Here is a 22159-nt window from a genome sequence, read left to right on the forward strand (position 1 = left end):
CTGAAGCATTTGCAACAATATTCGGCCAAAAGTGCCGAGTTGATGATCCATCTCGGCTTCCTCCTGAAGTCCCCAGCATCACAGATGCCAAACTTCACCCAATTCGATTCACTCCGCGTGATATCAAGAAATGACTGAAGGCACTGGATACTGCAAAGGCTATAGGCCCGGACAATATTCCAGCAATAGTACTGAAGACCTGTGCTCCAGAACTTGCCACACCCCTAACCAAGCTGTTCCAGTACAGCTACTATGCTGGCATCTACCTGGTAATGTGGAAAATTGCCCAGGTATGTCCTGTACACAAAAAGCAAGACAAGTCCAACCCAACCAATTACCGCCCCATCAGTCTACTCTCAATCATCAGCAAAGGGATGGAAGGTGTCATCAACAGTGCCATCAAGCAGCACTTGCTTAGCAATAACCTGCTCAGTGACGCTCAGTTTGGGTTCCGCCAGGGCGACTCAGCTCCTGACCTCATTACAGCCTTGGTTCAAATATGGACAGCAGCGCTGAATTCAAGAGGTGAGGTGAGAGTTCCTGCCCATGACATCAAGGCAGCAATTGACCGTGTGTGGCATTAAGAAGCCTTAGCAAAATTGAAGGCAATGGGAATCAGGGGGAAAACGCTCCTGTGTTTGGAGTTATACCTAGCGTAAAGGAAGATGGTTGTGGTTGTTGGAGACCAACATCTTTGCTCGAGTCGCTCTAAACAGGCTCCAGAAGCTGGCCGAGCGCGTCTACCCGGAGGCATCGTGTGGCTTTCGTGCAGAGAGATCGACCGTTGACATGCTGTTCTCCCTTCGTCAGATACAGGAGAAATGCCGCGAACAACAGATGCCCCTCTACATCGCTTTCATTGATCTCACCAAAGCCTTTGACCTCGTCAGCAGACGTGGTCTCTTCAGACTACTAGAAAAGATTGGATACCCACCAAAGCTACTAAGTATCATCACCTCATTCCATGACAATATGAAAGGCACAATTCAACATGGTGGCTCCTCATCAGACCCTTTTCCTATCCTGAGTGCCGTGAAACAGGGCTGTGTTCTTGCACCCACACTCTTTCGGATTTTCTTCTCCCTACTGCTTTCACATGCATTCAAGTCCTCTGAAGAAGGAATTTTCCTCCACACAAGATCAGGGGGCAGGTTGTTCAACCTTGCCCATCTAAGAACGAAGTCCAAAGTACGGAAAGTCCTCATCAGGGAACTCCTCTTTGCTGACGATGCTGCTTTAACATTTCACACTGAAGAGTGCCTGCAGAGTCTCATCGACAGGTTTGCGGCTGCCTGCAATGAATTTGGCCTAACTATCAGCCTCAAGAAAACGAACATCATGGGGCAGGGCGTCAGAAATGCTCCATCCATCAATATTGGCGACCACGCTCTGGAAGTGGTTCAAGAGTTCACCTACCTAGGCTCAACTATCACCAGTAACCTGTCTCTAGATGCAGAAATCAACAAGCGCATGGTAAAGGCTTCCACTGCTATGTCCAGACTGGCCAAGAGATTGTGGGAAAATGGCACACTGACACGGAACACAAAAGTCCGAGTGTATCAAGCCTGTGTCCTCAGTACCTTGCTCTATGGCAGCGAGGCCTGGACAACATATGTCAGCCAAGAGCGACGTCTCAATTCATTCCATCTTCGCTGCCTCCAGAGAATACTTGGCATCAGGTGGCAGGACCGTATCTCCAACACAGAAGTCCTCGAGGTGGCCAACATCCCCAGCTTATACACACTACTGAGTCAGCGGCGCTTGAGATGGCTTGGCCATGTGAGCCGCATGGAAGAATGGCAGGATCCCCAAAGACACATTGTACAGCGAGCTCGCCACTGGTATCAGACCCATCAGCCGTCCATGTCTCCGCTTTAAAGACGTCTGCAAACGCGACATGAAATCCTGTGACATTGATCACAAGTCGTGGGAGTCAGTTGCCAGCGTTCGCCAGAGCTGGTGGACAGCCATAAAGGCGGGGCTAAAGTGTGGCGAGTCGAAGAGACTTAGCAGTTGGCAGGAAAAAAGACAGAGGCGCAAGGGAAGAGCCAACTGTGCAACAGCCCCAACAATCAAATTTTTCTGCAGCACCTGTGGAAGAGCCTGTCACTCTAGAATTGGCCTTTATAGTCACTCCAGGCGCTGCTCCACACACCACTGACCACCTCCAGGCGCTTACCCATTGTCTCTCGAGATAAGGAGGCCAAAGAGAAGAGAAAGGAAGATGGTTGTGGTTGTTGGAGACCAACATCTAAGACCCAGGACATTGATGCTGGAGTTACTCAGGATAGTGTGCTGGGCGCAACCATCTTCAGCTGCTTCATCAATGACCTTCCCTCGAACATAAGGTCAGAAGTGGGGATATTCGCTGATGATTGCAGAGTGTTCAGTGCCATTCGTGACTCCTCAGATACTGAAGCAGTCCGTGTCCACGTGCAGCAAGACCTGGACAACATTCAGGCTTGGGCTGGTAACTGGCAAGTAACATTCGTGCCACACAGGTTCCAGGCAATGACCATCTCCAACAAGAGAGAATCTAACCATCTCCCCTTCACATTCAACGGCAGTGCCATTGTTGAATTCCCCACCATTAACAATCTGGGGATGACTATTGACCAGAAACTATACTGGACCAGCCATATAAATACTGTGGCTACAAGAGCAGGTCAGAGGCTTTCTGCAGCAAGTAACTCACCACCTGACTCTCCAAAGCCTGTACACTATCTACAAGGCACAAGGCAGGAGTGTGATCAAATACTCTCCACTTTCCAGGATGAGTGCAGCTCCAACAACATTCAAGAAGCTCAATACCATCCAGGACAAAGCAGTCTGCTTGATCGCCACCCCATCCATCACCTTAAATATTCACTCCTTCCACCACTGGCGCACAGTGGCAGCAGTGTGTACCATCTACAAGCTGCACTGCAGCAACTCACCAAGCTTCCTTAGACAGCACCTTCCAAATCGGCGACCCCTACCACCTAAAAGGCAAGGGCAGTAGATGCATGGGAACACTACCATCTGCACGTTCCCCTCCAAGCCACATACCTCCTGGCTTGGAACTATATCACCGTTCCTTCACTGTCACTGGTTCAAAAACCTTCCTTTCAGCTCTGTGGGTGTACCTAAACCACATGGACTGAAGCGGTTCAAGAAGGCAACTCACCACCACCTTCTCCAGGGCAATTAGGGATGGGCAAATAAATGCTAGCCTTGACATCGACGCCCACATCCCATGAACAACTGAAAAAAAGGTCTATTATCAGAAGTCTCTCTTAACCGCAGTTTTTTTTGCTCGTTCTTGGGATGTGAGCATCGCTGACAAAACCAGCATTTATTGCCCATGCCTAACTGCCCTTGAGCAGGTGGTGGTAAGCAGCCCACAACTGAGTGGCTTGCTATGCCATTTCAGAGGGTAGTTAAGAGTCAACCACATAGTGCCTCAATCCTCGCAACATTCTGATGAGTCTATGTTGCACTGCTCAATGGCTTTTCTGACCTTTTTATAATGGAGCACTGAAAACAGCTTCTTTACTCTAATACTCGTACAGGATGGTGGGATAGGATGTGACAGGTGCCAGCTCATCAGATGGTTGGATCACAGACAAGCTCTGCTGTAGTGGATGCAGATGCAGACTTCGAAGGCCCAGGTTACTGAAGAAGGCATATACCCATGAATGCTAGCTGCATTGGGCATCTTGCTAGTTAGCTTGTGCCCAATGGCTCAGAGCATGGGGAATCCAGCTCCAAACTGTGTCAGGGCTTCATGCAGAGCATGGAGGCCATTCTGTCCAACATGGAGCAAATCATCAGCTCCATGAATACGACCATGGTACCCACCATGAAGGGTGTCTTCTAACAGCTTCCCTGGAAGCAATCTTAGACAGCTGCCAACTTGGCCCTTGTAGCCAGTGTTGCACATTCATTCCGGGAATCTGTTCTCGTGCAGAAGGTAGGAGTGCTTTTTTTTTTGCTATATATGCAAGTTCTTTTATTTTAACAATTTTAGTGCAATCTATACAAAGCTGAGTCGTTATAATTTTATTTTGTACAAGCTTTAACAATCTATTTTTTTTAAAAAGTCCATCCTGCCTCCCCTGCACAATGCTTCCCCATTGCATTCAAATTCAGTCCTTTGCACCACTGATAGTCTTTATAGTAGGTTCCTGCATGCTGCTTGTACAGACCCAGGAGTGTAGCAATGGCTCTATGGAGAAGCACCCATTGTCCTCTCTCAGGATGGTAGCATACCTTAGCTCCTGCCACCATCTTTGTCGGTGCTGTTATCAATACTACATACCCAGCTGGTCAGACTGCCTCTGGCCCATGCTGATGTGCTGCAAACTGCAGCCAGGCCCTCAGGGTCACTGATCATATTAGTTTGCTACAACTGACATTAGGCTAACCAACTGGAATACTGTTAGCCTGAATATCTTCTCTCTGCTGGAGCAAAGGGTTACATTAGTTACTACCCTGTCCAGTCTCCTGGCATAATTTGCATATCTAAAGAAGACTGGAAATTTGTGGTCAGCATCTGAGACATCTCTTGCGACTCCCTTTAGCAGTGCAGCTAAAACTAACTAGAGCTGTATTTCTGCACAGGATCTGATCTGAAGGACTGTAGAACTATAATTTAATAGCTGCTATTATTTATTAGTGCATCTTCACACAGGTTCCATAATTGTGAGGCTAACTGAACCTGATACTAGAGAGGTACCTGCAGCTGATTCTTAGTATAATCTCATACTCTACATTTCTGCGTTTCTATAGAAGTTAGAGAATTACTGCCTATTTAGCCAAAGATAGTTTTTAAATAGTTAAAACATTGATTTTCATGAGCAATGGTATCTAATTCTTTTTATCAATGCTCGTAAATACGAAATGAAAACAAGCTCGGAAATTCTTCCCCTCAATTTCAGTGAAATTTTCTGGTACACATGCTGTTCGTTCATCCCTTCTGTCTTGATTTCCTAAATATATCCATGCAAACTTGAAAATCTTGTACACCGTAAAAACTTAAGAAGAAATTGTTGGTGCCATTTAAATAAACTGCATGCTGTGATGCAAGGATATTGTTATTGTGCTCTTATAAAAGGCTGACTGTGAAGCAACAATTCCAAAATATTGTGCTTAGCTTTACAAGTATATTTTTAATTTGTTTACAGTTCTGTGCATTACTTCAGTAGTTGTAGTGAAATTTGCCACTGGCCTAATTTAATCCATTTAAAAACCATGATATGGAGCTAAAAGAAGCTGTTTATTCAGGATTCAAATGGGCAATCAAAAGTTGTTAACTTACAGATCCCTTTGTGGTGGTATTGGCATTTCTGGTAAGACAAGCGTCCTGGAATCCGGTAAACTACTAGTTGAATTACCTAGGTAGTTGAAGTGGAACAACAAAATAATTATTTTAACCTCGTAACACAAGCATTTCATATTGTTACAGAGCAGATAATTAGGCTAAGTACTGATGGTTAAAAGTTGTTTTGCTTTGGTTTATGTTCTTTTAGAGAAGGATGGAATGAGTAAAGTGTAAAGCCTGTTACTTTCTCCAAGACTACTATTTTCCATGGACAGCCTGCTCCCAAAACTCTATTTGTGCTTCCTTTGAAACAGGCACCAATAACCCAGCAATAGCAGGCTGGAAAAGGCTCCTCTTTAAATTCTACCCAACCAAACCCTTATTGGAAAGTGTCCAGTTTCTCCACAGCAGCACTGCCAACCAGGTTTGCATCCCACTGTCATATCATCATGCTGCTGAAACTCACATGAACAAGGAGCTAATTTTGTACACTTTAGCAACACAGGGTTTTTCTATTCTGTTAGCTTAAGGGGTGAATTTTAACCCTCAGGCAAGATGCCGGGGGTGGGAGCGGACAGCCTTTCCATCAGCAAATCCTAATTTGATGAGAGTAATGCAGTTCATGTGGTGAACATGGACTTCCAAAAGACGTTTAATAGTGTGTCACATAATAGCCTTGCCAGCAAAATTGAAGACCATACAATAAAAGGAACAGTGGCAGCATGGACACGCAGTTGGCTGAGTGACAGGAAACAGAAAGTAGTGGTGAACAGTTGTTTTTCGAACTGGAGGAAGATATGGGGTCGGTACTAGGACCACTGCTTTATTGATATATATTAATGACCAAGACTTGGGAGAACAGGACACAATTTCAAAATTTGCAGATGTCACAAAACTTGGAAGTATTATGAACTGAGGAGAATTGTGATAGATTCAAGAAGAATTACAGACTGCTGGAATGGGTGAATATGTGGTGGATGAAATTTAATGTAGTGAAGTGTGAAGTCATACATTTTGATAGGAAAATGAGGAAAGGCAACATAAAATAAAGGATACAATTCTAAAGGGGATGCAGAAACAGAGAGAGACCTGTGGGTATATTTGCACAAATTGTTGAAGGTGGTAGGTCAAGTTGAGAAAGTGGTTAAAAAGGCATACAGGATCCTGGGCTTTATAAATAGAGGCATAGAGTACAAAAGCAAAGAAGTTATGTTGAACTTTTATAAAACACTGGTTCAGCCTCAACTGGAGTATTGTGTCCAATTCTGGGCACTGCACTTTCGGAAGGATGTGAAGGCTTTAGGGAGAGGGTGCAGAAAAGATTTACAAGAATGGTTCCAGGGATGAGGGACTTCATCCGGTAATGCTTCATCCACTTGTGTGGATAGATTGGAGATTCTGGGTTTGTTCCCCTTAGAGAAGAGAAGGTCGAGAGGAGATTTGGTTGATGTGTCTAGAGGGGTTTAGACAGGGAAGATAAGGAGGAACTGATCTCATTGGTGGAAGGGTTGAGAAGCAGAGGACACCGATTTATGGTGAATGGCAAAAGAACCAAAGATTATAGGGGGATAAACATTTTTTTATACAGCGAGACGTTAGGATTTGGAATGCACTGCCCGAGAATGTAGTGGAGGCAGATTCAATCATGGAATTGGGTAAGCACCTGAAGAGAGAAAAATCTGCAAGGCTATGGGAAAAGGGTGGAGGAGTGGGACTAGTTAAAGTGCTCTTGCAGAGAGCCATCACATATTTGACAGGCCAAATGGCCTCCTTCTGTGCTGCAATCATTTTATGATTTTATGAGAGAGAGATTATGGCTAATTTTAGCGACTGGGTCTCATTTCATCCTGGCAGTTAGTTCCCCGCCCAAAATTGGTGAGAAGTGGCAGCTGGCTGACTTTAATCAGGTCAAAATGGTAGGGCCCAAAGGCCACCTTACAGTAGGAAGGTAAATTGAGGGATGGGGGAAATGGACTGGTTTGGAGCAAGTGAAAAGGGTGGTCCCAGGACAGCAGAGGCCCAGACTTTCATGTGGGGCCTGTAGATGCACTTCCTATTTCTCCTAACCACACTAAGGAAACCTTTTGACTTCTCTTAAGAAACCTACCCCTTCTTCCCTGCCAGGTTTTACTGAGCATGGCACTTGTGGTGGGAACCATGCTTTGTAGGCCGCTTAAAATGTTATCTGGGTGCTACGAATAAAATCCAGGCTCCCACCTGAGTCAAGCAATCACCTTGGCTTTTAAAAAGGGGACCAAGTTAAGATGGCAGCAGGAGGGAATTGAGGAGGAATGGCTGAAAGGACTTTGTGCAGTTACTTTAACTGCGTGCCCACCCCATTCCCACCGGTTAAAATTCCCCTTTAAGATTCTGAAACTTTGATGTACATAATTCATCAAAGCTAAATGACTATCAATTCAGAAAAAGCCTACTATTTTATAAGGAAGAAGTGAATGCACTTGGTTAACTCATTACACTTCACAACTGAAGACCGCATCAGCCAGATCTATAGAACAGTGCTCATATTATCTGCAAGTGGAAACAACATTGGAATATGGAAATTTATTTGAAAGCTGAACTTAGTGTTGTAGTTACCTTGAAGAGAGTGATTTTGAAGTTGATGTGACTGAATACTTTTATGCTACCATGCTTAGTACCTCTTACAGGATGAGACTGAGCAAACTACCCTCAGCTCTGATTGATTTACACAGATTTTTTATCAGGGTGGAAGGTTGCACCAGACCTCTTTCTGATGTTAATGTATAAGGTTCAGTCCAAATTATTTTTTCATTATTCATACATATGTTTTAATCTTAAGTATAGAGTAAATTTGATCTAAAATAATTACTGTAACAAATTTTCATTTGATGTTTACATTTAGTCATGACTATTTAGCTTTTTGTAACAGTTTACTATTTTACATGAAAGAACTTTTGGAAGTTTGTTCCCAAAATATAAAAGAATAAAGAGCTTAAGGCAAGGTCCAAACCGTCTCTCCCTTCCCAAACACTTCAGCCTCGCTTTTCTCAAGAATACCTTCTGATGGCTCACCCCTTTGAAGTTACTTTGAAGTATATTTTTAATTCTCCTATCTAGAAAACACACCTTACCTTTGACACTGCAGGATAACAAGGCACAGCTTGGATAATTTAATTGATATGAACACCAATATGAAGGCATAATATTTACTTCTTTCATCTTATATTTGAATATAAAACATTTCCTGATCACGTGCATCTCAAAACCTTCACTATAATATCACTTTCATATACTCCCCTTATCTATATTATCAGCATCTCTGCTTATACTTAAACAACCAAACATTGCCAGACAGTGCTCTTATATCCTTATCAAAATCTTCTAAATTGCACTGTCACCTTCGTATTTGCTAGATATGTGTAACCTTGCAGAAAGTATATAGACAAAACTAAACGCTTTCCATAATTTTCTTTGTGCTTTCACTTGTGCATACAGACATTTGCTTTTCCAGAAAATTTAGTTTCACTATGTCTATAGTTTACTGTTTCAGTGTGGAAGCATGGAATGAGTAAAGATCATTTGATCTATCAGTCCTGACCCTCCTACCCACACCATCCATTTCATTTTCTGCATACATATTCCCAATTTCTCAAGATAATTCCAGAATACTCAACCATCTTCATGCTCTCATTTCTCAAACATGACACACAGCTGTCAACAGATAACATTTTTGCCTGTTCCCCACCCATCTCCTGCTGTACATGCACAATTTGATTGTTTTATTATATCTGTATAACCGTTAGTTTTCTCTTCAGTCCTTGCTTCATTTTTATTTTCTCTTTGTTTCTTTCCCTTTACTTGTCTCTTCTAAGTTAGTGCATCTTTTTCCTTTGCTATTCTTTCAGTTCTTGTTCCTCCAATAATTCTGTATATTTTTGTTTTGCTCTCAAGTTCCCACTGCAAAGATTTGTTAATGCTGGAACTGTGGGAAGAAATACAAAAGAGAACTGTGCCCTGCCTTTGGGAAGAGCAGTGAAGTGCCACGAAAAAGAATTGGCTGCACACAGAAAGCTAGAACAATAATGACAAACCAAGGAAAAAAGAAGTCTTTGCCATCTGTGAGGTTAATCCTTTTGGTTTGGATGACTTGCAGTGTCTTTCCCTCAGCCTGATTCCAGCCTGAGATTTCAAATAGACATGTTGCACAACGTTCTGTTTCATCTACATCAATAAGCAACACGAGATTTTTGAGTTATAAAGGTTGAACCACCTAAGACTGAGATTGTAGCTTATGGCAGTTCATGAACCCCCATTAAAGGGCAAGTACAATGTGGTCCAATGTGATGACTTTAGATGTTATGTGGCTTTAAGGGATAAGCTGCAGAGAAACCTGGATGGTCTGGTCAGCAAGACATTATTGCTGCTTTAACAATGCTGACCTCATGGATCAATCTGGATTTGAAGCAGCAATGACGCAGAATGGACAGGCCAGTTACCTATACATCAACAGCATTATCAGCAGAGATGAGATATGCACAGATTGAGAAAGAACTTCTAGCAATCATGTTTGCCTGTGATAAATTTGAAGTCTCACAACTATGATCGAAACGTGATGAATATTGAAATGGATCACTGTCCGTTGGAATCAACAGTGCTTAAGCCACTGAACAATGCAACCCAACAACTTCAAAGAATGCTGTTAAGACTCCAAAAATGCAGTCGAAGAGTTTCATTTAAGAAAGGGAGAAGATGGTTCTGGAATTACAATTAGCAGAGTATACCTGCCAGATGTTAATGCCTGTGATTTTACATGCCTGCTGCAAGAAGTTGATCATCGCAAATCATTAACCGTCCAAAGTGAATTGATATTCAAGGTACAGCGACTCATGGTGCCAGCTGTATTCTGCAAGGAATTAATGTCAGTAGCACATTTGACACACATTGTCATAGAAGGTTGTAGAATCTGTGGCAGCCATATTGGCCCAGGATGTCAACTTAATATTAGCTTAAATGATACACTGCAAACTGATATCTTTTTGGCTTATCCCAGTTCTCCAAGTAAGGAACCACTACGGCACAGTGGCGCAGTGGTTAGCACCACGGCCTCACAGCTCCAGCGACCCGGGTTCAATTCTGGGTACTGCCTGTGTGGAGTTTGCAAGTTCTCCCTGCGTCTGCATGGGTTTCATCGGGTGCTCCGGTTTCCTCCCACAGCCAAAAGACTTGCAGGTTGATAGGTAAATTGCCATTATAAATTGCCCCTAGTATAGGTAGGTGGTAGGGGAATATAGGAGCAGGTGAGGATGTGGTAGGAATATGGGATTAGTGTAGGATTAGTATAAATGGGTGGTTAATGGTCGGCACAGACTCGGTGGGCCGAAGGGCCTGCTTCAGTGCTGTATCTCTAAATCTAAAAATCTACTACAACACAAGATTGTGGCTAGGCCTTGGTCGAAGGTTGGGGCTGACCTTTGTGAGTTACATGGCTGTACCCTGCTCATCATGTGTCACTACTACAGTAACTTTATCAAAGTAGCTGTCTCACTTTAGGTACTACATGCAGTGTTCTGAGAGAACTCGAGGAAATGGTTCGAAGATTTGGACTACCAGACATCCCAGAAGTGGATAAGGAGTCACAATTTGCATCAGCAGTGTTTGCCAAGACAATGGCAAAACCAAAAATACTTGCAAATGGCTCTTCATAAAATGTAAGAAATCAAGTCAATCAGAGCTTCTATCTCTATTAAATTGTCACAACATGCTCAGTGAAGGTGAAGGTACAGACAAATGTGTGGCCGCATGAGCCTTCCCTTCTTGTTCTCTCTTGTGTTTGTGTATATGCGTATACGCATGCATGCACAGGTTGGGCTGCAGACTTGTGGAGCCTGGTATTAGCTCCTGCAACTTCTGTAAGTTAACTCGGTGCAAGACACTATTTCCTATAGCTGGAAGACTCCGCAGCCTTGATATTCGACAGAGGAAGACACTCGTATGCTTGTCGGCGTGAAACAATGTCAGCAGCATTACTATGACAGGAATGCTAAACCACGTCAAGCAATATACACTGGTGATGCAGTGCATATGAAACTCCCTAGCCAGAGTGTTGGTACATGCACAAGTGTGGTGGGTCCTCGAAGTTACAATTTGCAAGTCAAGCCTCATCATACTTCAGGAATTGCTGTCAGTTGATTTATGCTGATGAGCCATCTGTAAAGAACACTACTGAGATTAAGGACTTTTTTGAAATGTAGATTATCAGTCGTCCTCTGAACTGCCCCGTCGCCAAAGCAAGTGACAACAACTACAACACCTGAAACTCCTGGTAGGCAGACATCAATTGCTGATTGCAGATCTGGAAGACAGCATCAGCCTCCATCTCGACTGAAGGACTATGTGGCTTTGTAGCACCTGCGTGTGATTATGTGCTTTGTTTCGGCTAAATTTCAGAGTTCCACTATATGTTATTTCTTGAACTCTGAAATAGATAGTATACCTTTCTCTGAGGGAAAAGATGTGGCACACATTTAGTGTGTGTGCGTGGTGTCTGCATCGTTATTATGTGATTCGTGTGTGCCTTTCCTTCTCGCTGTCTCATGTGTGTGTATATGCGCGTACGCATGCTTGCACATGCTTGGGCTACAGACTTGTGGAGCTTTGTACTAGCTCCTGCAACTCCTATAAGTTAACTTGTTTTTAGTTTTAGAGATACAGCACTGAAACAAGCAGACACAGGGAGAACTTGCAAACTCCACACAGGCAGTACCCAGAATTGAACCCGGGTCGCTGGAGCTGTGAGGCTGCAGTGCTAACCACTGATGCTGAGACTCTTTCTAATGATATATGGCCACGCCTACTCTTAAGAAGTATTGATACAACTCCCTTAATGAGACTTTGAGAGAATTAGTAGCCATTTTTACACTCCATGATACTTCAAACCGTGTACATTGGACAATCTGAGGAACCGCTTCTCCTCAGTTCCTATAGTTTCACTAGGTCCTGTAAATTATGATAGCAGAAGTTATGATAGCTCCAACAGATCATCTTCTATTCAAACCCTAGAAAACCAGCCTAATGAAAATTTCATCCCAGAATCCTTGTCCTGTTATAAATTTACACGCAATCTGAAATGGATCAAAATTCACAGTATTTTATTTAATTTCGAACAGTTTATCAAAAATACAATGGCCCTACTTACTTGCATGATCTACTGTTGTTCTCTTGCTGAAGCTTTGTCACTTGCTACATGCTCCACTGTATTCCAGATTGTCTGTCTTTCCAGTTACAATTCTGTTAAGCGGGCGCTGAATCCAATATATGACCCAGAAACACTATGATGCCACCTACTGGATATCATTATATACTCTGCAGTAGGACCCTGTTCTCGTACATATACACACACGATCCCATATCGTCACACATAACCCGAGCAAACTTTAGGAATATGAACAGATTAAATCTGAGGTAAACAGGCCATGACCAAACTAAACTATTACGAGGAATAAAATTAATACTAACTTGGTTCAGGGTCACATACTTCATATTCATCATTGTCATCATCCTGTAACGAAATTAAATGATTACATTTATTTTCTTTGACATTTTAATGCAAATAAAATGAAAAAAGACCAATATACATGGGAATTTGTAGTCTTGCTCTTATACATGATTAGTACTTGTGATAGTACATGCATGTTGCTACCAGTACATTGTGCCTCAGGGGCTGAATTTTATATTATATATATTGTAGAATCAACAACAAACAGTATCTTCATTGTGTAGTGTACAGTTTAAAATATGCATTTGTGGACCATCAGCCCATGGGAGTGAAAGCTAAACTAGGACTTAGTGACATAGCCCTATAATGACACCACTGAAAATTTAATTGCATTGTAGCTGCCTGGAAAATATTAGCAAAAACTTTAATCTTTAAAAATGTTTTTACGTTCCATCCAACTTTGTACTGTCCACAAGTTCAGCTGTCACCCAGTCCATGTTGTGGCATTTTGCAAGTTCTAGTGCAGGCCCCATTTTCAGATGCAGATTTTAAACACTAATGTGATTAAATATACAGGAGCCACAGCTTAACAGTGTTGCAAAAAACTTAAAATGGACCTCAGGAGTTCAAGTATTAGCAAGAATATTACATAAAATGCAGAATAATGCAACAAATGGAGGGTTGCCAAATTGATACATTTTCATGTTCTTTTGGGAAGATGGAGGCTAATATACAGAATCCTCCATTCATTTAACGGGTTTTGTTTAATTTGTGGACATATGTCATGCTGGACATTATAAACTGCATCATTGCCTAGGCAATGCTTATCCAGAAGTGGTGATGTGAGGAGTTGTCACAAGTGACTACTCATTATATCATGCAATGTAGCAGGAAAGAAAAGACTCAATAACAGAGCAGGGGGGGGGGGGGGGGGGGGGTGGTGGTGTTAAACAAGGGAATAAAAGAGAGTCTATTATAGCAAGAAAAATACATGCTGTAATTTAAGCTTTCAGCATATAGTAAGATTTTTAAAAATATTTGATAACTCTTTCCAGCTTCTGTATGAAAAGTGAAGGAAAACTGGAACATTCTTGATATGTGACCATCTATTTCCTTAAATCAACAGATACAGTTAGAGAAAATGCTGCAGATTATCTTAAATGATTAAGTAAAAAATTCATACAGATCTGCTTTCGAGATCAAGAATGCGATTTTGAGAGATCAGACTATTGTGGAGCATAACTTCTTTAAAAAAAAAGATTTGTATCCAATGTATAAAATAAGGAAATCTGTGTTCCTCACCAATGCTAGCATAAACACACAATGACATTGCTAGCCAAACCCCCATGGGACTTGTGATCTGAACTATTGCAGTTTAAAAAAAAAATTACACTGTTGCTTCAGCTTTTATTTTGACATGCATCTTTACCGTCATGCATTATCCTGTACATATGCTAAAGCTGCTTCAATGTGGAGAAGAAAGAAAAAAGTGACTTTATTAAACATTGAAACTTACAGGATTAGAAATGGGGGCTTTTCTGTTCACTGGCGATTCATTTCTGGAAAAAATACATATGTTGAGAAATATATAAACCTGCAATTAAGGTATAAGAGGGCAATAAGATGGGATTGATGTTCACTGTGTTCCAACTAGATATAAATGGCACACGAAGAACCATCTACAATTAAACGTCAATGGAAAGAGTCCCGTCTTTTTAAATTATGTTTATTTTGCCACAATTTTTTATGATGACTTTTGTGCTTTTCAGGGTTGAATTTGATGCTGGGATTGGAACACTTTTCCACACTTGGCATCCCGTGTCACCATTGCACACTTCCAGATTCTACAGAGGAATAAGACTCCTCTTCCACAGCCCAAATATTTGCTACAATTCCAACATCAAAGCAGTATGGACAGTTCCTTATCATTGATTCTTGTGAATCTAGAAATTAGCGTTGGTTAGATCAGTGCATCAATACATTCATATGAAATCCCTTTGTCCACTGATTTAAAATGGATTAATGTTTTCTTTAAAATAGTAGACAAAAGGAATGCCATTTAAAAAGAGGCTGATACCAGCATCATAATTTCTAGGCTGTGGCATCTCCTGAATGAGATTGTTAGTTTGATATCACTGAGGACAAATTATCGGCAGTTGCGTATTTCTGACTCATGCCTGCAGAATCTGGGGTGAAAAATACCTCATCACCTAATTAGGTTAGGTTCAGAGCCTAGGGCTCAGTGGTCATCAGTTATTTTAACTGTATTTTACTTATTCGGACAACTTGAGAATTATTCTTTGTTGTGATCATTTCGTGATTCTTCCCTCTTATTAAAGGAACAAGTTGGCTTCTCTTTCAACCCACTGAATCAACAGTTGAAGAGCAATTCCACAATGTCCACATCTCTACTGAGGGACGTGGATAAGCTCACGTAAAATATTTCAAGATAAAATTCTGGAATTTTTTTTCCTTGGCTCATGAAAGCAATTGAGGAAAATGTAAGGGATTCAAGCATCCTGTGGTAAGATCTCTACAAAATGCATCTCCTCTGGCTATAACGTGGCTGCATCGGTGGCTCTCGTACTTGATAATGTCGACCAGCCCATCCTCCTCACACATACCCCAATAATCTCATTATGCCCCTTCCCCCACTCCCATGATGGGCACAGCCTCCCCAATTTGGGAATCTCAGTCTTAGTCCATCTGCTTCATTTCTACAAGTTTGAGTGCTGCAGTATTTCCTATGCTAGTTACCAGTCCACATTGTACTAATTTAAACAACTATCCAACAGCACGTTATTTACTAGTTCATTGGTTTCAGATGGTTTGCTCAATCTAAGTGTGTTTGCTGGTTTCTTGTTTCCACATAAGGCATTGAGGTAGATATACAATTACAGCATACCTGGTTACTTCTGGAGCACTGGTCACATTTGGGAAAGAGCGAGGAAATAACAATGGATTTCCTGTTCCCGTGGATACAGGTTTAGGAAGCTGTGGCTTGGCCCTTTAGACAGTAATAAAGAATTTGTCTAATTAGGATCTGCAGATAAACACAGAGAATCTCCTAAAACCATTAAGAGTTAAAAAAAACACACACACACACACACAATTGAAACCCAAAGTAATCTGTGGGCCCAATGTTCCTGGGGTCAGCACCAGTGAGGAAAGGGGACCCAGAGTTGTGACATGGGTCTCTGCAACTTGTGTAGTTCCCAGATTTGTGAGGTTTCCCTAACAGGGTGAGCCTGTACCTGAAATAGGCACAGGCCTTATGTTCTTCTAGAAATGAAATTCCTCCTCATACCCGTCTTAAATGGGCCACCCGTTATTCTGAAACTATGCCCACTGGGTCTGCTGACACATTAAAGCAAAATACACATCCAATTTGAAGGTTTCTATCATATTTTAACTTTTTTCTGCATATGCTCTTCCTTGAAACACATGACAATTTAGACATGCGGATGACACAAAACTTACAAGTATTATGAACTGAGAGGAGGATAATGATAGACTTCAAGAGGACATACACAGGAATGGGCAAACACAAGGTAGATTAAATTTAATGCAGAGAAGTGTGAAGTGATACATTTTGGTAGGCAGAGCGAGGAGAGGCAATATAAAATACAGGCTAAAATTCCAAATGGAGGAGTGCAGGAGCAGAAGGAACTGTGGGTTGTTACGACCAGGTGAGGAAGGATCCAGAGGTTCCCTCTTAGCCTTTGCCTGGTTTATCCATAACTGGGTTTAATTTTAAAACACTGTGTTTTTAGCTCCCCCTTAGTGAATCCTTGTTCACTGCTCCAATTGTAAGGCAAAGAAATCAAACAGGTTTCCTTAGATTTAAACAAGTAGAAGTTTATTAATCTTAAACTCTAATCTGGTTAATGACTACGAATATGCGACGCGACCACGCTAGCATGCATACGCAATAAACACACACGCAGATAGAGACAGAAAAAGTAGAAGAAATAAAGGGGAAAAGTTTGAAGCAATATCTGGTAGTTACAGTCCTTTAAGTTCAATGTGGACCCCTTGGTCGCCATTAAGTCTTGCAATTCGTTGGGGCCTAGTTCATGCTTCAACTTGTTCCGATGTAGGAGTCTTTTCTCTCTTGAAGTTTACATGTCTTCCGTGGGTCCGGTGGCTTGGGGAGAAAGTGAGAGAGGGACAGCCAGGCGAGTGACTTGCTTGTTCCAGCTTCAGTTGCACACTGCCTTGTGAATTCAAACTGTCCTGTGGCTAGTTCAAAAAATCTGGACCAGCCAGTTAGTCATGTGACCAGCAGGTTTAACCAGTCCTGGCTCTGTGGATTGTATCATCTTAGCAGGGCCTGGAATGCACTTCCTTACATCTTCAGTGTCTGGTGATCAAAATCCATTTGGGTTAATTGGAGTAGGGAATAGCCCTTTGTCTCCACAAGCAGCTTCTCTTTGTATGCAAATGTCCTTCCAGCCCAGTGTCTGGTGATCTTCAAACAAGTAATTTCTTCACTCCAGCAACAGTTTAAAATCAATGTTCACATGACAAAATTAATATGCCTCATTCTTGGCAGGTGGAGGTCTGCATGACAGGGTATATGTGCACAAATTGTTGAAGGTGGCAGGGCAGGTTGAGAAAGTGGTTTATAAAGCATACAGAATTCTGGGCTTTATAAATAGAGGCATAGAGTACAAAAGCAAGGAAGCTATGGTGAACCTTTATAAAACCCTGGTTTGGTCACAACCAGGGGATTGTGTCCAATTCTAGGCACCACACTTTAGGAAGGATGTGAAAGCTCTAGAGAGGGTGCAGAAAAAATTTACAAGAATAGGTCCAGTGATGGGGACTACAGTTACCTGCATAAATTGGAGAAGCTGGGTTTGTTCTCCTTAGAGAAGATTGAGAGGAGATTCGATAGGTGTTCAAAATCATGAGGGATCTAGACAGAGAAGATAGGAAGAAACTGATCCCATTTGCAGAAAGGTCAAGAACCAGAAGAACCAGAGGACACCAATTTAAGGTGAATGGCAAAAGAATCAAAGACAATATGAGGAACAGCTTTTTTATGCAGTGTGTGGTTAGAGAATGTGGTGGAGGCAGATTCAATCATGGCTTTCAAAAGGGATTTGGATAATTATCTGAAGTAAAAAATTTGCAAGGCTATGGGGAAAGGGAAGTGGAGTGGAACTAGCGGAGTTGCTCTTGTAGAGAGCTGGCACAGATCTGACAGGCCCGAATGGCTTCCTTCTGTACCGTTACCATTCTATGATTCTATGAAATGAGGACAGAAGGGATATTTACACCACTCCTGCCTCATTTTCCTGTAGTTTCAATTGTAGGGTGCCCCTTTGGAGAAGCGCATAGAAGAAATATTTGCTAGGGCTTTGTCCTCTGTCCCCTCTCTGATCAGAGGACTGAAGAGAAGCATGCAACAGCCTGCATGAAGTCCCTTTTTTCTTGGTTACATTGGGCCAGACTGTTAACAGCACTGAAAGGTGCAACCATGGCTGCCATTTCCACTGCAGCATGCCTCTCCTACCTCACTTCCCTTGTGCAAGATTCTAGATGGGTGAGTGCATTGCAACCTGCAGCTTATCAACTGTTCTAGAGGAAACTAATTCAGCATCTTTAAACAGTCTCACAAGGTATCCTATATTCTGACCAGTTTGAACCAGTGACGTACTTGCGCAAGGATTAAGTAATAGACAGGTTTCAAAATCAGGCACAAAAGGGAATATCTCTCTTTCAGATTATAGAAAATTTGAAACTAAGGAAAATTAAGTTAGCCAAAAGCCACAATAACATTTTTGATGCAAGGTCCTTTACTGATTAGAAAAGGTTCTCGAATGCTGCAGAGGATATGATACAATTGTTATGAACAGTGGGAGAAAACGTTTGAAATGGCCACCTGGGGGCGCTGTTATACAATGCAGCAAGAGGAAGGTAACAGTTGCCACTCAGGATATGTTAAAGGGGCTGATGTCACCATTTTTTTCTGATCAGAGAGAGAACTTGCCCATGGTATGTGGTATATAACTAGAAAAGAAAAAGTGGCTACACTCACAATATTGAACAAACACATTGTTATGCAGTTCATTTGATACTAAAAGTACCCAAGAGATTTACTCAGTACTATAAAGTTAATTATCTAGTAAAAATTAGCAACATTCCTCCTAGGTAAATTTCTGTTAATTTCTTGAATGACTTGGTGTGAACAGCAATAATCATATAAGTGGACCATGCTGTGAGAACAGTGCAAAAAGTTAATACCCTCAATCAGGGGAGTATAACAGTCAGTGAATTAATAAGAGTAACACAGAGCAGGTCTAGAGGCATTAATTAAAATTAATAGTTTAAACAAGGTACCAAATAGATTCTAAAAGAGGGAATAGAGGTTATTTTTAGATCATGGATGGGCAGCTGCGACCTGTTACTTGCAATTCCTGCGCCATGTGGGAACTCCAAGACACTTCATGTGTCTTAGGCAGCCACGCCTGTAGGAAGTGTCTCCAGCTGTTTCAGCTCAAGTTCAGGATTTCTGAGCTTGAGGGGCAGCTGGAATCACTGTAGAGCATCAGGGAGCAGGAGAGTTTCCTGGATCGTACTTTCCAGGAGGTGGTCACCTTACAGGCAGTAAAGGTTCAGGATACTAGGTAGGTGGCCATCCAAAAGACTAGGAAGAGACAGGAGGTGCAGGAGTCTTCGAGGTGTGTGCCACTCTCAAACAGATGGAGACTGCTGGGAGTGACAATACCCCAAAGGAGTGCAGTCTAGACCATGGCATCAATGGACATGGGACTGTACAGTCGGGAGCAGCAAAGTGTAGAAATGTAGTTGTTATAGGGCATTCCATAGTCAGTGGGACAGACAGGCATTTCTGTCATTGTCATTGAGTCCCACATGGTGTGTTGCTTCCCAGATACCAGGGTAAAGAACATCACGGAGAGGGTGCAGGATATTCTGCAGGGGGAAGGGAGTGAGCCAGAAGTTGTGGTACACGTTGGTACCAATGACATAGCAAGGGCAGGTATTGAGGTCCTGCAGTCAGATTTTCAGGAGCTAGAGAGCAAGTTAGAGAGTTGAACCTTGAAGGTTAGTAATCTCTGGATTACTCCCAGTGCCATGCGCTAGCGAGAGTAGAAATAGGAAGACAGGAAGGATTATTGCTTGGCTTGAAGCATGGTTCAAGAGGGAGGGTTTCAGATTCTTGGGGCACTGGGACCAGTTCTGGGGCAGAAGAGATGGGTTTCACCTCAACAGGACTGGGACTAATGTCCTCGTGGGGAGGTTCACTAGTGTAGTTGGAGGGTTTAAACTAAATTGGCAGGGGGATGGGCACCAGCATATAGAAGTAGAAAAGAGGAATAAAGTGCATAATGTGAGAGTATTGACAATACTAGAGAAGGAAGTATTTTCATATTAGATAGGAGCAGACTGAGAAGGGCTACGAGGAATGCAAAGACAGGTTTACAATGCATCTATGTAAATGAACAAAGTGTAGTGAATAAGGTTGGTGAGCTAAAAGCACAAATGGCAGTGTGGGAATATGATGCAGTGGAATAAAAGAAATGTGGCTTAATAATGTTGAGGACTGGGCACTTTATATACAAGGATATAAAGTGTTCCGAAAAGATAGAGGAAAAAAGGGATGTGGAGTGGCAATACTGATTATGGAAGATACTGTCGTGTTGGAAAGAGAGGATGTCCTTGAGGGGGCACGAACAGAATCCATTGAGAAACAAAAAGGGTATGATCACATTACTAGGGGTAATCTATAGGCCTCCAAATAGTGAGAGATGGAGCAACAAATCTGCAGGGAAATCACAGAGATGTGCAAGATCTATAGTGATATTGGGGGACTTTAATTATCCAAATATCGATTGAGATAATTTTAAGAGTAAAGGGAAAGGAGGGGGAGGAATTTCTGGATTGTGTTGAGGAGCATTTCCTGATCAGTCCAACCAGAAAGGTGGCATTGCTGGATCTGGTGCTGGGAAATGAGGTGGGCCAAGTGGACCAAGTGTCTATGGGGGAGTACTTGGATAAGAGTGATCATTGTATCATAAAGTTTAGACTCGTAATGCAGAAAAGCAAGGAATGATATAAGGTAGAATGGCTAGATCTGAAGAGGGCTAATTTCAATGCGATGAGAAAGGATCTAGCCAGGACAAAATGGAACCAAAGGCCGACAGGTTAAACTGTAATGGAACAATGGGCTATTTTTGATGAGGAGATGCTTCAGGTATAGGCTAAGTATATTTCAACAAGGGCGGGAGGTAGGGGAACAAAAACAGTCCTCCTTGGATGATGAGGGAGATAGAGGTTATGACGAAACAAAAAAAAGGTTGTACGTCAGGTGAATTCTTCAAGTGAGAACCAGGCCAAATACAATAAGTTGAGAGGAGAGGTGAAGAGGAAAATAAGACTGGCAAAGAGAGAATAAGAATAGAATGGCAGTCAACATAAAAGGAATCCCAAATATCCTCTACCGTCATGTAAATAGTAAGCAGGTAGTAAGAGGTGGAGTGGGGCCTAGTAGGGACAAAGAGGGTAATATATGCTTAGAAGCACAGAGCAAGGCTAGACTACTTAATGAGTACTTTGTAGCAGTGTTTACTAAGGAAGAGGAATCTGACAAAATATCAGTAGAAGCAGAGAAAGTAGAGGCAATGGGTAGGGTAAAAATTGAGAGTGAGGAGCTAGTGGAAAGGCTGGCTATGCTTAGGGTAGATAAGCCACCTGGTCCAGATGGCTTGCATCCCAGGTTGCTAAAGGAAGTGGGGTGGAGATAGTGGAAGGGCTTGTTGTAATATTCCAATTTATCCTAGATACGAGGGAGGTGCCAGAGGATTGGAGAGTGGCAAATGTGACACCCTCATTCAAGAAAGTGTACAAGGACAGTCCTAGCAACTACAGTTTAACATCAGTGGTGGTTAAAGTTTTAGAAAGAATTATCAGGGAAAAAAACCAAAAGGCACTTGGAGAGGTTTGAGTTAATTAAGGATAACCAGCATGGATTTGTAAAAGGCAGATCATGCTTGACTAATCTAATTTTTTGATGAAGGGAATGCAGTGTATGTTGTCTATATGGATTTTAAGAAAATGTTTGATAAAAGTACCACATAAAAGGCTGGTTAACAAAATTGAGGCTCATTGACCCTCATATTCTGTGTGCAATTGCATTAAAAAATTGGCTCAAGGACAGAAAACAGCAAGTCGTGGTACATTTTCTTTTCAGGTTGGAGGATGGTAGACAGTGGTGTTCCCCAAGCTAGCTAGGCCCACTGCTATTTTACTATATACAAATGACTTGGATCTTGCAATACAGAGTATAATTTCAAAATCTGACAATGATACCAAATTTGGAGGCGTGGCAAACTGTGAGGATGATATGAACTGCC

General features: G+C 42.1%; 1 protein-coding gene across 4 annotated transcripts in view; it reads right to left on the reverse strand.

Annotated features, from left to right (window-relative positions):
* The window catches only part of blnk (B cell linker), a 210251-nt gene that overhangs the window by 30565 nt on the left and 157527 nt on the right, over window positions 1-22159 (reverse strand). For all 4 annotated transcript variants that reach the window (XM_068052662.1, XM_068052661.1, XM_068052665.1 and 1 more), the window contains 4 exons: window positions 15682-15783; window positions 14293-14335; window positions 12797-12839; window positions 5300-5375 (listed from right to left, as the gene is read on the reverse strand). In XM_068052662.1, the coding sequence (XP_067908763.1) occupies window positions 5300-5375; window positions 12797-12839; window positions 14293-14335; window positions 15682-15783 (264 nt within the window). The remainder of the gene's footprint in view (window positions 1-5299; window positions 5376-12796; window positions 12840-14292; window positions 14336-15681; window positions 15784-22159) is intronic.

This window comes from Heterodontus francisci, chromosome 20 (assembly GCF_036365525.1).
Source record: "Heterodontus francisci isolate sHetFra1 chromosome 20, sHetFra1.hap1, whole genome shotgun sequence".
NCBI classification, from domain to species: domain Eukaryota; kingdom Metazoa; phylum Chordata; class Chondrichthyes; order Heterodontiformes; family Heterodontidae; genus Heterodontus; species Heterodontus francisci.